At 38.9% G+C, this 15,555-nt stretch overlaps 2 protein-coding genes across 6 annotated transcripts; both read left to right on the top strand.

Annotated features, from left to right (window-relative positions):
- Positions 1-1,725: 1,725 nt before the first annotated feature.
- Positions 1,726-6,523, top strand: LOC148298066 (putative disease resistance protein RGA1). Of its 2 annotated transcripts, none has more exons than XM_021952458.2 (3): positions 1,726-5,237; positions 5,452-5,580; positions 6,385-6,523. In XM_021952458.2, exon 1 carries the CDS (start codon positions 2,297-2,299, stop codon positions 5,180-5,182), a length of 2,886 nt encoding a protein of 961 aa, XP_021808150.2. In that variant the 5' UTR covers positions 1,726-2,296; the 3' UTR covers positions 5,183-5,237; positions 5,452-5,580; positions 6,385-6,523. The 2 variants fall into 2 exon arrangements, with proteins under 2 accessions (XP_021808150.2, XP_021808151.2); XM_021952459.2 differs by having other exon boundaries at positions 6,376-6,515.
- Positions 6,368-11,135, top strand: LOC110751911 (protein DETOXIFICATION 27-like). Of its 4 annotated transcripts, XM_021952461.2 has the most exons (13): positions 6,368-6,634; positions 6,814-7,355; positions 7,656-7,742; positions 7,876-7,932; positions 8,026-8,264; positions 8,478-8,596; positions 8,724-8,813; positions 9,045-9,112; positions 9,422-9,547; positions 9,670-9,755; positions 9,910-10,063; positions 10,241-10,401; positions 10,551-11,135. In XM_021952461.2, exons 1-7 carry the CDS (start codon positions 6,368-6,370, stop codon positions 8,805-8,807), a joined length of 1,395 nt encoding a protein of 464 aa, XP_021808153.2. In that variant the 3' UTR covers positions 8,808-8,813; positions 9,045-9,112; positions 9,422-9,547; positions 9,670-9,755; positions 9,910-10,063; positions 10,241-10,401; positions 10,551-11,135. The 4 variants fall into 4 exon arrangements, with proteins under 4 accessions (XP_021808153.2, XP_088108589.1, XP_021808152.2 ...); XM_088252463.1 differs by having other exon boundaries at positions 8,724-9,112; positions 9,670-9,737; XM_021952460.2 differs by having other exon boundaries at positions 8,724-9,112.
- The last annotated feature ends 4,420 nt before the right edge of the window (positions 11,136-15,555 follow it).

Genomic DNA, 15,555 nt, shown 5'->3' with positions numbered 1-15,555 from the left:
TGGCACTGTGGATCCCACATTTTTCACATTTTTTAATTCTAAATTGATTAAAATATGAATAAAATATTAAAAACCAAAAAATATATATATATATTTCTCTCTCTCTCCCTCCCTCCCTCTCCCTCTCCCGATGAAGCTCCAACACCTAACCTTCAAACACATACCACAGCCAACCTCCACCGCAACGCAACCACCCAGCGCCCCCTTCCCCCATGACCACCGCCTTCCAACCCCCAACGAACCCAGAACCAACCCAGCAAAGGATGATGGATCTGGAGTGAATCAATTTCATGTTCTTGCTGACAATGATGGCCATGAGATTAGGGAAAATCGGGGATGTTAGAGCTTGGATTTGGAGACCAAATCTGGGATGATATTGACTGCAGGGTGATTGTGAATCCGAAGCTTGAAGATGGGAAGGAACAAAAACCGAACTCATCCCCAACCCCAAATCGCATATCCCAGAACCGATTGGAGGAGGGTCATGGCGAGTGGATGAGTTGGGGATTTGAGGGTTGGGTTGTGTCGGGGAGGAGAGAGAAGAGGGGAGAGGTGATGGGGGTTAGGCTGGAACAAGAGGGGTTGTATGCCTGCGATGGGTGGCCTGAGTTTTTTATTTTTTTAATTTTTCTGGGTTGGGGTGGGGGAGGTTGGGAATGGGGGCGGAGCGTCTGAATTTGGGGATGGGTGGCCTGAGTAAGCTTGGGTGGTGGTTAGGGTGGCTGGGGCTAGGAGGAGAGGAGAGAGCAAGTGAGGATTCTGAGCAAACACCTTCAGGTGATTTTAATGCCAGTGATTCTTCTTCAAGCCCAGCAGCTGATCATGATGAAATGCAGAGTTAGAAAACAAAAAATTTAAGATTTCTTCTGTTCTTAGAAATTTGTAGGAAGGAACTAGGAAGTGATTTGTACAGGCTCGGAGCTTTTAAGTTTCATCCGGTGAAATAGTATTTCAAATTTCTTTGCCTCCTTTTTCAACTTTTATCATGATACGATGGTAAGGAGGAATATCCAAGTGAGTTGATGATGTACAGATCTAAATGCTATGCAGAATTTCGAATTTGGAGTTGACCTCTAGTGTTCACACAATTCTTTATTTTTTTCAAAAGGGGTTATTTTTTCTGTTGTTTGAGTGAATTTCAATAAAAAAAAAACTGAAACTTTTTATTCAAATATTTACACGGTAATTGGCAAATACAAGTTGATGAAACTCTGGGATATGATGGGTTTTAAGCATAATTAATTTCTATCTTCAAGAATTTTGATCCCTTGGTACCTTCCAAGCATCAACAGAGTGGCCATTGGATTTGTGCCTGGTGATTCCAGGAAGGTCGACCCATCAACTACCCTCAACCCCTTAACACCGTCTACCCTGTAATCTTTGGGTTGGGCTGTGTCGCATATCCCAGAACCGATTGGAGGAGGGTCATGGCGAGTGGATGAGTTGGGGATTTGAGGGTTGGGCTGTGTCGGGGAGGAGAGAGAAGAGGGGAGAGGTGATGGGGGTTGGGCTGGAACAACAAAGGGAAATCGGAGAGAGAGGGGGTGGTTGCTGGGTTGGTTCTGGGTTCGTTGGGGATTGGAGGGCGGTGTTCATGGGGGAAGGGGGCGCTGGGTGGTTGCACTGCGGTGGAGGGTGGCTGTGGTATGGGTTTGAAGGTTGGGTGTTGGAGCTTCATCGGGAGAGAGAGAGAGAGAGAGAGAGAGAGACACTGCGGTGGAGGGTGACTGTGGTATGGGTTTGAAGGTTGGGTGTTGGAGCTTCATCGAGAGAGAGAGAGAGAGAAATTTTTATTTTTTTTGGTTTTTAATATTTTATTTATATTTTAATCAATTTAGAATTAAAAAATATGAAAAATGTGGGATCCACGGTGCCACGTAGTCAACTAACAGAGAGATCTGACGAAACCCTAACGGCGGAGCTACATTGTAATAAATTTAAAAAATCAGGGTATGCGATTGTAAAAATTGAAAAGACGGAGACTAACATGCCTTAACAGTGTAAGTACAGGATGCTAAACTGTAATTAACCCTAAAACAAAACCTGTACGACTGTTATCGGCAACGTTCAGGAAACTTTAATACAGAAGGGTCTAAAAAACTTGTTGTAAAAGCTGGTGGTGGGGCGAGACTTTACTTCACCAACCATTCTTTTGAGTCTTTCCCTGTAGCTTTCAAGATCTATGCTCTCTGCTTTAATCATATTTCCCAGTTGTTCATCTGCACTTCATTTTCCCTTTTGTTTTTCAAAACCTGTTATTCAGTAAATTCTAACTCCAAGCCAACAAGCAACAACAATGGCTGAAGCGTTGGTTTCCGTAGTGCTACAACAGCTGGCTTCCATCACCCTGGAGCAGATAGAAGAAGAGGTGAACCTTGTCTTCGGTGTCGACCAAGAAGTCCAAAATCTCATCCTCCATCTCCAGGCAGTTCAAGGTCTGCTCCAGGATGCAGAGGAGAGGCAAGTGAAGGAGGCCAACGTCAAGAATTGGCTGTACAATCTGAAAGACGTGTCGTACCAGATAAACGACGTGTTGGATGAGTGGAACACCGCCATTCTCAAGCATCACATGGAGAAGCAAGAAAAAGAAGGTGAGAATAATGATCTTGTCCTTGCTAAGAGGAATAAGGTACGGTTCTCCATTCCCTCCTTCCTCGGCAATATTCTTATCTACTTTGGTCAAATTGGCGATAGGATAATTATGCGTCATGACATTGCTAAGAGGATAAAAGAAATCAATGAAAGGCTAACTTGGATAGCCATTTTAAGAAACAATTATAACTTTCAAAGCACCGTAAGAGGCACCGAACAAGTTGAACGATCCAAAACCACTTCCTTTGTCGACGTGTCTACAATAATTGGTCGTGAAGAGGAAAAAAAAGAAATAATTAGGACGTTGAAAAGTGAGAGTGGTGATCAATTGGTGATCCCGATTGTAGGGATGGGAGGGTTGGGCAAGACTGCTTTTGCCCAATCTGTGTACAGTGACCAAAATGTAACAACTCATTTTGAAAAGAGAATATGGGTTTGTGTTTCAGACCCTTTTGAAGAGATTAAGATTGCCAAAGCCATCATTGAAGTTCTGAACGAAGGCAATCCACCAATTAACTCAAATGAGTCTGAGTTTGAAACTTTGTTGAAAAATATATCTAAAAATATTGGTGGTAAAAAGTTTCTCCTCGTCTTAGATGATGTGTGGAATCCCACTGAATCGAACTGGAAACCATTAAAGCAAGCTTTGAAAAATGGTGATAAAAACAGTAGAATATTAGTGACCACACGGAAAAACAATGTTGCTAATATGATGGGAGAAACCAATGATCACATGATCAATTTGAATAAGTTGAGCGACCAAGATTGTTTGGAATTATTCCGTAGAATTGCATTCTTTGACAAAGAAAAAGATGAGTCTAAGTTGTTTGATGAAGATATTAAGAACAAGATTGCGAAAAAGGTTGATGGCTTGCCTCTAGCTGCAAAGACTTTAGCTAGTCTCATGCGATATAAGAAGACAAAAAACGAATGGGTAGCTGTTTTGGAGAGTAAGATGTGGGAATTAGAAGAGGTTGAACAAAAGGTTTTTCAATCACTATTACTTAGCTATTATGATTTGACTCCAGATGTCAGACGGTGTCTTTTATTTTGTGCTGTTTTCCCAAAAGATTATGAGTTTGATAGAAATGAGTTGATTGAGTGTTGGATGTCACAAGAATATCTTAGTATGAAAGGAAATAGAGAAAAAGAAAGAATGATAGGCCAACAGTACTTTGATAACTTAGTGATGCGTTCTTTTTTCCAAGATTTTGTTAAAGACAGAGTGGATGATGATATTATAGGCTGCAAAATGCATGATATTGTGCATGACTTTGTACAGTTTCTCACCAAAAATGAATGTTTTATTATGGAGGTGGCGGAAAGTTGCAAAGAGAAAAATATATTAGTCGATAATAAGGTTCGTCATTTGAACATAATGTCGACATGCGATGATTCATTTCCTGTTTCAATCTACAATTGCAAAGGATTACGGACTCTAGTAATTTCTAGTTGGGAACTTCCTCCGATACCCTCGGACTCATTTTCAAAATTGAAAAGCCTTAGAACGTTAAAGTTAGGTAAAAACTCAATCAAAGAAGTTCCCGAAAGTATTGGTGGACTAATACATTTGCGGTATCTCGATTTAAGTAGGAATAAGGAATTGTACAAATTACCCGATTTTGTGGGTAACTTATTCAATCTGGAAACATTGCGTCTCAAATGGTGCAGGGGACTCAGAGAACTACCGGTGAGCATAAGAAAGTTGGTTAACTTAAAGCATCTTTATATTTTGGGGTGCTATGATCTAAAAGTACCAAAAGAGATTGGAAGATTAAGAAATTTGCAAATCTTAGATTGCTTTTATCTTAAAGACGGTGACGAGGATGATGAAGGAATTTTCAAGTTAGGGGATTTGGGAAACTTGGAGCAGCTTCAAGGGAGCCTTTATATACACAATTTGAAGTCAGCGAAAGATGGGAGTGAGGCTAAAAATGCAGAATTGGTGAACAAGAAGAACCTCCTTGATTTGGCTCTACATTTTGGGCATTCAGCTGAGGCGAATTTAAAGAATGAAGAAATACTGAATGGCTTTCAAGTGCATACAAATCTGGAGTCGTTGGCTATCCGTAATTACAACAGTACCAACCTGTGTCCCAGTTGGATGATGAGCTGTCATAATCTGAGAAGGCTTGAATTCTATGAGGTTCCATTTTGTGGGGTTTTGGCTCCTCTGGGGAAACTCCCGTCCCTTGAATATTTAGAGATAAATGGGATGGTGAGTGTGAAAAAGGTGGGAGTTGAATTTTTGGGAATAACAGGCGAAACACCTCAAACATTAATAAAGTCGTTTCCGAAATTGAAAACACTCAAATTTGAAACTATCGAGCAGTGGGAAGAATGGGAAGGAGTAGAAGAAGAGGATTCTAAAATTACAATAATGCCATCTCTTTTATACTTAGAAATCAGGTTCTGCGATAAGCTGAAAGCACTGCCGAACTTCCTATGGAAGACCCCACTGCGGGAATTGAGCTTCTCATATTGTTCGATTCTTGCACATGGGTTCGAGACGAGATGTGGAATGGAGTGGGCCAAGGCTTCTCAAGTCCAAAACATCAAAATTAATGGCAAGTTTGTGAAAAAAGATTGATGATGGGGTCTGCCTATCTGATGATTCTTTCTGATCCACCTCTTGGGCTAAAATGGTAATTTTGAACACCTTCCTTGTAATTCTTTAATTCTAGTTGCTACCATCTTCAGATTTACTTATTTTCTTTAAATTAGTAACTATGATAATTGTTATCAATAAATACAAAGGAAGAATTTAAATTAGTTATTGCATTTCTTTTCAATTCTTTTCATAAATTGTAGGTTAACTATATGCTTAATTAATTAGTGTGAAATTTCCATAAATTGTAGGTATAAACACATTCCTTAATGAGTTTTGATCATTCTTTGATCCTGTGGAGAATCAACACATTCCTTGGGTCTTTACCAAGTGGTTTCTCCAGATGCACACCTATCTATCTAGTATGTTTCTGTTCGCAGGTACGTAATTAAGTAGGCAGCTGCCTTGTTCTAATTCGAGCAAGTCTCGTCTCTGCTATATATATCCTCATTTGATTTCAATTCATCATGCTTACCTCCTAGTCCTAGTGTTCTGTTCCAAGGATGAAGTCCAGAGTCTGCAGGTTCAAATTTTGCACGGACCTTTAAATTGTTAATGTGTCGATGATGGTCTTTGCTTGATAAATACAATCATCAATATTCTTTTCGACCGAAGCGGAGATATATAAGATTTGAACTCATAATCTTTTCTAATAAATTGAAAACTGAATGTCACTGAACCGATTAGTCATCAACTACAATGATGGGAAGAAGTTCAATAACCATTTTTCTTTTTCTCCTGGAAAAATTAAAGGGCATTCCAAGCGAAAACCCATGAAGTCATACAATTAAAATATGGAGGCCAAGGGGAAGCAAATTTCTCCGAATCTCAACAACTCTTTATCCAAGAAACTTCACCTAATTTTGCATAAAATGGCAGACAGTCCAATTTTTTTTATTTGAAGTTCTCTACTTGCATTGCTTTGCTTTTTGTTTAGTTTTTGGTTTCGGGAAGGCCCCATTTTAATTACCAGAGAATTAAATAAATAAAGGCAAGGGGGAGGGTGGCTGGAGTGCTAAAACTCACCTAATTTTCCACAGCAAACATTTTTGCAACGACTCCTCAACGTCAAATTTACCTTTTCTCCACTATATCTCTGTCTGGTCAAGTTTTTATTTTCTATTTTTGGTTTTTATCACTCTTAAGTCTTACTAAACTATTTCTACGATGGGAAGCATTGACAGGGAAGAAGCAGAAGTGGATCTTAACCAATCTCTGTTAGCAGAACCATCTCAAGCCAAACACCTTCCGTCCAGAGTTTGGATAGAGTCCAAGAAACTATGGCGAGTTGTGGGTCCCGCCATCGTCAGCCGTTTGGCTGGCTACTCCATGGGTGTTATTACACAGGCCTTTGCCGGCCACCTCGGTGTCGTTGAACTCGCTTCCATTTCCATTGCAAACAATGTCGTCCTCGGCTTCACTTTCGGTCTCCTGGTAATAATCAACCACATGCTAAATCTCAAAGTGTGTTCGTGTAATAAATTTTATGCACCATATGTTATTCCGACTTCTTGGTTGTGCAAAATAACATGCTGGAAGCTGGAATAGCATATCCAATCTTTATTTCTTTGTCTCTAACTTTTTTGTAATTTGTTTTTATCGCAATTAATTAGCTAGGCATGGCAAGTGCGCTAGAGACACTATGTGGGCAGGCTTTTGGGGCAAAGAGGCACCACATGTTGGGGATATACCTACAAAGGTCAAGGATTGTGTTGTTTTTCTGCTGCATTCTGCTGTTACCTATATACATTTTCGCCTCTCCGATCCTGAAACTGTTAGGGCAGGCTGATGACGTGGCGGAGCAAACTGGGGTGGTGTCTTTGTGGCTTCTGCCCTTGCACTTCAGCTATGCGTTTTTGTTCCCACTGCAGAGGTTCTTGCAGAGCCAGCTGAAGAACTTTGTGACTTTGTGGGTTTCCTTGGTGGTTTTGGTGTTTCATGCCTTGATAAGTTGGCTTTTTGTGTATGTTTTGGACTTCGGGGTTGTGGGTGCTGCTGTTGCTTTGGATATCTCATGGCGGGTTTTGTGTTTTGGGCTGCTTGGCTATGTTACATGTGGTTGGTGTCCACTAAGCTGGACTGGTTTCTCTATGGAAGCCTTTTATGGGCTTTGGGAATTTGTCAAACTTTCTACTGCTTCTGGTGTCATGCTCTGGTATTATATCTCTCTCTTTTTTCTTTCTTTCTTTGTTTTCTTGTAACCTAAAAGAGAATATTCATTCTTGCACGAGGCTTGTAACTCAAGTGATTATAAGAGTATTTATTTCTGCATCTCAAATCCTAGGTTCGATTCCCCACTCCCTAAATATCGCTTGCCTAAAAAAATAGTAATAATATCCATTCTTAGAATTCCAATAATCATATATGGGATCATATGGCCATTGGGACTTACTAAGCACCTTTTGCTTTTAAAAAGAATTCCAATCTCAAGCATTGCCGTTCATGATTTATGCAGTTTGGAATTCTGGTACTATAGAATCTTGATATTGATGACTGGATACTTACAGAACGCGACTCTTGCTGTGGATGCCTTATCAATTTGATATACTACTTTTATTTTTATTTTTTCTTGCAGTTTCTTCTAATTTGGTAAATTTTCAATTTCACCATACTATAACTGTAAGTTTTAAGTTTTAACCTTCTCTTTTTTGTATTGTTTGCATTAAAATTTGCAGCATGACTATAAATGGGTGGGAGCTCATGATTCATCTAGCCTTCTTTGCTGGAACAGGGTAACTATTTTTGACCTCTTGCCACTATTTTCTTCTTTTTCTTAGGGTTAAATATAATTCTAATGTTCATTCTTTTTTCTCATGAACTCACAGAGTAAGGGTAGCAAATGAGCTGGGAGCTGGAAATGGTCAGGCAGCAAAATTTGCAGCAAAAGTTTCTGCTGCGGAATCCACCTTAATTGCCCTATTCTTCTGCATACTTATTATTATATTCCGTGATCAGTTTGGGTACATATTCACTTCCAGCGCTGATGTCCTCCAATCAGTTAGTGAAATGTCTTACCTCTTGGCTGTCACAATTCTACTCAACGGTGTTCAACCCGTCTTATCAGGTTAACTTTTAACAATTCGTAAACTTTTTAACTATCTTTACTTACCAAAAAATACAACAGTTGCTTATATGTACATAGCTGGTTGTTCGTTATATATATATGCAGATCTAACTATAGGTTTCACCTAAATCAACGGTTAATGATCGTTCAGTGCTTAACTTGAATATTGCGATACCTAAATCAACGGGTAAAAGATGGTGTTTAATGTTACAGGAGTGGCTGTGGGCTCTGGATGGCAAGCATGGGTGGCATATATAAATCTTTTCTGCTACTACATTATTGGGCTCCCACTTGGATTTGTAATGGGATGGGTCGCCAACTTAGGTGTTATGGTATGTTTGGCTCCTAATTTTGGGTGTTTTGATTCATATAATATATACACTTCTAATGAGCTCTTTCAAGCACTAATTTACTACATTATCTCAGTATGCTTGTCGATTTTTTCTTTTATAAAAACAGGGTATATGGGGTGGGATGATCCTTGGTGGAACTGCTGTCCAAACAGTGCTGTTGGCCATCGTGACAACACGACGTGATTGGTAAAAGGAGGTATGATTCGAACATAAAAGTCCACTCATTTCTTTTCACAGAAAGAAAAAAAAAGTCCACTTATTTCTTTCAACCAAAAGAAATAAAAGAAGTTAAGGGAAGCTGAAGCTAACATTTTATGATACAATATGTTTTGGACTTTGGGGTTGTGGGTGCTGCTGTTGCTTTGGATATCTCATGGCGGGTCTTGTGTTTTGGGCTGCTTGGCTATGTTACATGTGATTGAAAAAGACGGAGTTGGAATGGAGGAGGATTGAAGATGGGCTCTGCCTATCTGATCCACCTCTTGGGCTAAAATGGTAATTTTGAACACCTTCCTTGTAATTCTTTAATTTTATTTAAGTTTCTAGTTGCTTTGCTACCATCTTCAGATTTACTTATTTTCTTTAAATTAGTACTTATGATAATTAACTATGATAATTGTTATCAATAAATACAAAGGAGGAATTTAAATTAGTTATTGCATTTGTTTTAAATTCTTTTCAATTGGTTAACTATATGCTAATTCATTGATTTTTATAAAAGTTAATTATATATCCAGCTTAATTAGTGTCACTACATTAATTATATATCCAGCTTAATTAGTGTGAAATTTCCATAAATTGTAGGTATAAACACATTCCTTAATGAGTTTTGATCATTCTTTGATCCTTTGGAATAAGGAGAATCAACACAGCAGGTCTTTACCAAGTCGTTTCTCCAGATGCACCTATCTAGTATGTTTCTGTTCGCAGGTGCGTAATCAAGTCGTTTCTAATTCGAGCAAGTCTCGTCTCTGCTATATAAATCCTCATGTGATTTCAATTCATCATGCTTACCTCCTAGTCCTAGTGTTTTATGCCATTTTGTTATGCAGGTTCTCTACTTAGGACAATAACCTGGTGCAAATCATGGATGCATGGATTCTCCTCAGTCCTCACAAGGGTCACCTTTACTTTCTGTGTCTGTGGATCTTTCTGGTTTATTTATCTATTCCGAAAGTTTTCCTTCTTCTTCCCGACCTTTTTCTATCCTGTTATATGCTCAATATTTGTTGTCATTTTTTATGGCCCTGAATATGGAAGAAACTGAACATGAATTGATCAAATTCTTTCAGGTCCGTCAAACTTGACACATCTGAGCTTTAGAAGAAACGATGCAGTTCTTCGCGTGGAGTTAGTAGCTTCGGTTGCTGTAATTAACTTGATCAAGATGGAATTGGACAGAGTCAGAGTGTCATGAGACCCATAGAAGACTTGTTCATCTCCAAGGTATCTTTGCCTCAAATTGTACAAATTGAAAATATCAACTTTATTTTTTCCTAACGCAACAATTCGAGGAACATACATGTTTTGCTTCAAACCTTGTGCGTACATATGTTTAAGGTTCTGTTTTGAAAGTGTAATCACATTCTAATCCCATTGAATTTCATTAACTTGGCCTTGTAGTGTCTAAAACGACTACCATGTTTGTGGAGACTCTATTAAGTGGAAATTACTTCAGTTTCTTAATGCACATGCAAAACATTTCTGCAAGAGCAGCAGATTTGCGAATTGTGCTAAGATCGTTGCATCTCAATTAAGAGGCACAGTGGATAGGATTTTGATTGGTAAGTAAATATTGCAAGATAATATTTTTGGAATTTGAAACCAAACTGGTCTTTCAAGCCTTCTTTATTAAATTAGATTCATGAAATAGTTTTGTCACTCTATTTCTATTCACGGTTTAAAAATCTGAGGTCCTTCGGATTGTGTGCAGAATCAACAGATGCTGTGATAAAGAACACTATCACCACAACCTGCAGTAGCTATTAGAGCCCTCAACGTGGTCCACCCTTGCCATGAGCTATATGCTTTGAAGGTTGGAATCCCCTTTGCTTTGGATGCTTCTTGTGTGCCTCTTGTGGTGAAATTTGACTCTTTGACAGCAGTTCAAATGATTAACACTGATGAGGAGTGCTTGCATCAAAAGGGGTTTTGGTGGATGAGATTCATCGCCTAATTGAGTTATGATGAGACCCCAAAACTACTGTTCAATATGTTCCTAGTAAAGCTAATGGAGCTGCTCACCGGATTGCTCAGTTTTGTCTTCGTGAATCAGCCTATCATTTTGGATGGATGAGTGCCATCCTTGACTACTCATGGATTGCATTCAAGATGATTGTCCTTCTCTGCATTCCTTTCCTTGATTCTATTGTAATTTCTTGGCATGTGTGGTACTCTTTCCTATCCCGAAGTTTTGTCCCATGTGGTTTTCTTCGGGAAGGTTTTAACGAGACCGAGTTGATTATTTGAATGAATTATCGTTTGCCTTTATAAAAAAAAAAAAAAGAATTTCAAGTCATTGAGCTTTTAGTTCTGCAAGGTGACACCAAAAGACATTACGAAGGTTCAGATTGGTGTTTATTTAGGGTTTGGACCTTTGTGCCTAAAATAACCCAGTACATAAAATTGGCAATGTATCATTTGATTGACACTAGAGGATCCCGTTTTCTCAATCCCATTCTTGGAATATGTCAAACTTAACAAACCCTCATTCTGAGCCTCTACATTTAGACATCGTACATTTACGACTCTTTAATTTTTAACTTTTGACACCTATCTATTTAATTAATCTAACCCTAACACTGTTAACTCTAATTTAAAATAAACAAATTAAACTGAACAATAAAGAAAAAATTATAAACCTAGCAGCCATCCCACCTACCCAACTCCAAGTGCCACCCCGACCCCTCTCCACCGTTCACCGTTGACAACTCTCTCTCTTCCATGAATACAAAGACATCGCTAGTTAGCAAGAATACAAAGACATCAGCCAAATGATTTGGATAGCAACTGGTCCTCTCACCGCCTATTAAGGCGCAAGGAAGTGCACACCTCCTCTCGCCAGAAAAACCATTGTAGGTGCCTCAAATTGCCCCTTTTCTCAGCTGGTGTACAAATTACCTTATTTCCATTTTCAACATTTAAGTAAATGGAGTAATATAAAAATTAAAGTGAAGTACCCCTCATTTGGATTCAAATAAAAATACTAGAAAATTAAATTCCCACCAAATCAAAATATGAATAATCGGTTTTAGTGCAAAATACGATTTACGCTAAAAATGATGGCTCATTAAGTCAATATATACTTCATACTAAAATCCCATAAAATCAAGCTTTCTTATTTGATGTGTAAGGAATAAAAGCTGCCAAAAATTATCTTGAGAAAATAATTATTCCAAAAAAATACTTAGTCAATATTTTTACATAAAACAATTTTTCATGTATGATATGAATGCATGAAGGGACCTAAGGTCAATCTAGGTAAAAAAAAAACCCTTAGATGTTCAATCCACAAAGCGTTTTTAGCCTTTCAAAATTGCACCTCCGTTAAAAAAAATTTGGGTCCACCAATGCTCACCGATATGCATATGGACCAGGACATTCCAATTTTGTAGGTCAAGATTGAAGCCCCCGTCATAGTTGCTCAGTCATGCATCAATTTAGACAAATGCATGGTTACAAATTCCTCAAACCCAAGCACAATAAGCAAAATTTATAATTTTAGTGTCTTATATTTTCTGGCTGGCAAAAAAGCTGAACCGAGAGCTCTCTTCCTCCTCCTCCATTTTAAGAGTCTCTGGCTGGCAAAAAAAGCTGAAACAAGACTCAAGGTCTCACCGCTAGAATCCCCTTGTCCGTGCGATGACTCCTCATCAAACGTGTTGGGTTGCCTCTCGAATGGAGACTCGCTATCAGACATCTACAAAACAAAGAAAAAGGAAACTAAGGGCCATTCAGAAGACTAGCCTACCGATACATACATCGCTACCTATGGCAACTAGACTACCGAATGAAACCCGACTTGCACAAAGTTCAGTCTAGTTAATGCCAAGGAAGGACGTGTACAGAGTAAGTAAAGATATTAAGAAGGTGCCGAACGGTACCTTATCCCGAAGTTGTAGATGAAAAGGAGTCGCCTGGATTACCGATTGGTTTCATCAGAAATCACCTTGACTACCGATTGGTTTCGTCAGAAATCGCCTGGATTGCCGTTAGCTCTAGCCAGAAATCGCTTTGGCTGCCGTTAACTCTCGTCGGAAATCGTCTTGACAGAGCTTTCACTTCACTCACAAACGTAAAGTGAATTTCTCCTCTGGAGTCGCTCCTATTTATAGGACGAGGGATCGAAATGGCACGCCTCGAGAAACCAAACGGCGCATTAATGGCGCCGCTCCACAATAGTGGATACGCCATGTGTCACACGCTGACAGGAGGTTCTGTCAGCACGCAAGGCACAGAAGACGAAGCGCCACTGTGTCCCATCGTTTCTCCTCCCCAACGCGCGTAGCCTTGATTGCGAGATCCAATTTGTCCAAGTTAGTGACTAATCGGAAAGGCATGACGGTATCCATTTCATACGGCCTCTCCTACCAAACGACAATCTTCGAACTGGCGACCTTTGAGTTCCCAAACGTATGCTTACCAAACGAAGAGTCACAAACGAGGACCAAGCGCTACACTTTGCTAGACAACCGAATGGTAGGACAATATTATGATACCCGAAGAAGCAATCAAGTCCCCATCCGAGAACTCTCAGATGGAAACTTGGGGGACTCCTATTTATACCAGAATGAACAACCAATAAGAACAAGACATGTGGAAGAAATCGAGCCTGGTCATGGTTGACTTCGGCACCTAGCCTACCGATTGATCCATTAGGGCAACGCCCTCCCCTAGGACACGTGACATGCTCACAATCAACATCCACAGTCCCACATCGAAATCCTAAACGCTATGCACACCTCCCAAGGTCTATAAAAGGGGACATCCATCCCAAAATGGAGGTAATCAAAACTTACGGCATACAAGCCTATTGATCTGTCAGTTGAACTTTCTACTTCCGAACTTATTTAAGCATCGAAGAGCCTTCGGTCAGTACCACACTGGTGCCCCAGGTTTTACCGAGCGTTTTCTCATCTTGCAGATCACTCGCTGAACCGAGGCCAAAAGCATTCCGAAGGCCCAAAAATACTAAGTTGAGCCCAAAAGTGCCGAACCACTTTTTCGCATCAACAGAAGACAAATCTTAGCAGCCTGAGCTCATCCACAAACAAACGAATAGATGAGAACACAGTCAATATCAATGTTAACTTTGACACATTTGGCAAAGACTAGACAGAGGTAACCCATCAACCTCCTCTCTACAAAAAGACTAAAATATGCAAAACCATCCATGAGAAAAACCAACCTAGCTCAAAATTTCATTTTCTCTTTTGTCCAAACTTTTCTCCAAAGAAAAAACAAACCTAATGGAAGTTTTTGTCCAATAACAACAAAGCCACCTTTGTTATTATTATCCCCACAAAGAAAAAAAGAAAGTCTTTGAACTATTCTGTTGGCATACATCACAATTTCACATTCACATTAGTGTTTTTCTTTTTCTTCCATTAAATCAGTAAAACAATTGTCTTTGTACTCACAGGAATAGTTGTGGGCACAGGATTGCAAGCATGGGTTGCATACATAAATATTTTCTGCTACTATATTATTGGGTTCCCACTTGCGTTTGTAATGGGATGGATCCGCCACTTGGGTGTTTCGGTTCGGTACATTTCGCTATGTTTCTTTTTGTTATTGCGCCAGTTAAGAGCATCTCCAATAGATTAGCTAAACCCTTTCTAGCTATTTTTTTATATAAAAAAATACTCAAATTCACCCCGAAACAAACAAAAAAAACAAAAAAAATCATCCAACATGCTAGCTATCCATAAGTAGAATTTAGTTTTCTGAATAATGATTCAGTCTTATTAAAAAAAACAATTAAATGTTCAAAGTTAATCAAAACTAGAGAGTATCATCGAAATAGAATGATTAAAGCGGCTAGTTATATTTAACTAATTGATTAGCTTGTGCAAATTATTATAAAACAGGGTATATAGGGTGGGATGATCTTTGGTGGAACTGCTGTGCAAACGGTGATTTCGGCCATCGTGCTAATACGACATGATTGGGAAAAGGAGGAACAAGAATTTGTATTTACTTGTCCTTATTCTGAATGCTTGCTAGCCCAAGTGTAGATATTCTCCTATCCAATATTTATACTGTTGGATCAATTTTGCAGGCTCAGAAGGCTAACCAGCGTGCAAAGAAGTGGTCAACGCCTAACCCTGACAATCAAATAGAGGAACATAAATAGAACAAAAATACATGAGCATTAAGTCGAACATTTTTTATAATTTTGACATAATCTGCAGGTTCAAATTTTGTAATCACATTATATTCTAAGTAGTTTTCAATTCTTCCAGTGTGTAATCATATCATATAAAAGGTGATCGATTACCTTACGAGGAAGGCAAGCCCTTTCCCCTTTGCCCTTTACTTTGGTTGTGAAGAAAAACACTACACTAAGAAAAACGCTCTTGGAAAAAAAGCCAAAAAGCAATTCAGGATTTGGAAGAAACTTGTGACAATATTGTGGTATTTCTCTCTGAAAATCATATATAAATATAATATATTTTTTTAATTATTTATTGTGGACTTCAGAGATAAAATTCAACATATTTTCTTGTGGTGAAACAGGGTCAGCTGTATGTAACACGTAAAGCAGATACAGATGGGCCCCGATGAAATTTCACCGACAGTGAATTGCAATTTATTATGATGTATTGTCGTCTTTAGAATAATTTGCAAGACTATTTTCACCATGGTTCATGAGTCACTCACGACGACTTTGACTTTATTTTCCTTGTTTTTATTCTTTTATTTCTTTGTATGAGAGA

The sequence above is a fragment of the Prunus avium genome, chromosome 1 (assembly GCF_965620075.1).
Source record: "Prunus avium chromosome 1, drPruAviu1.hap1.1, whole genome shotgun sequence".
NCBI lineage: Eukaryota > Viridiplantae > Streptophyta > Magnoliopsida > Rosales > Rosaceae > Prunus > Prunus avium.
The sequence above is the reverse complement of the archived record's forward strand: the minus strand, read 5'-3'. Positions and strand labels throughout refer to the sequence as shown.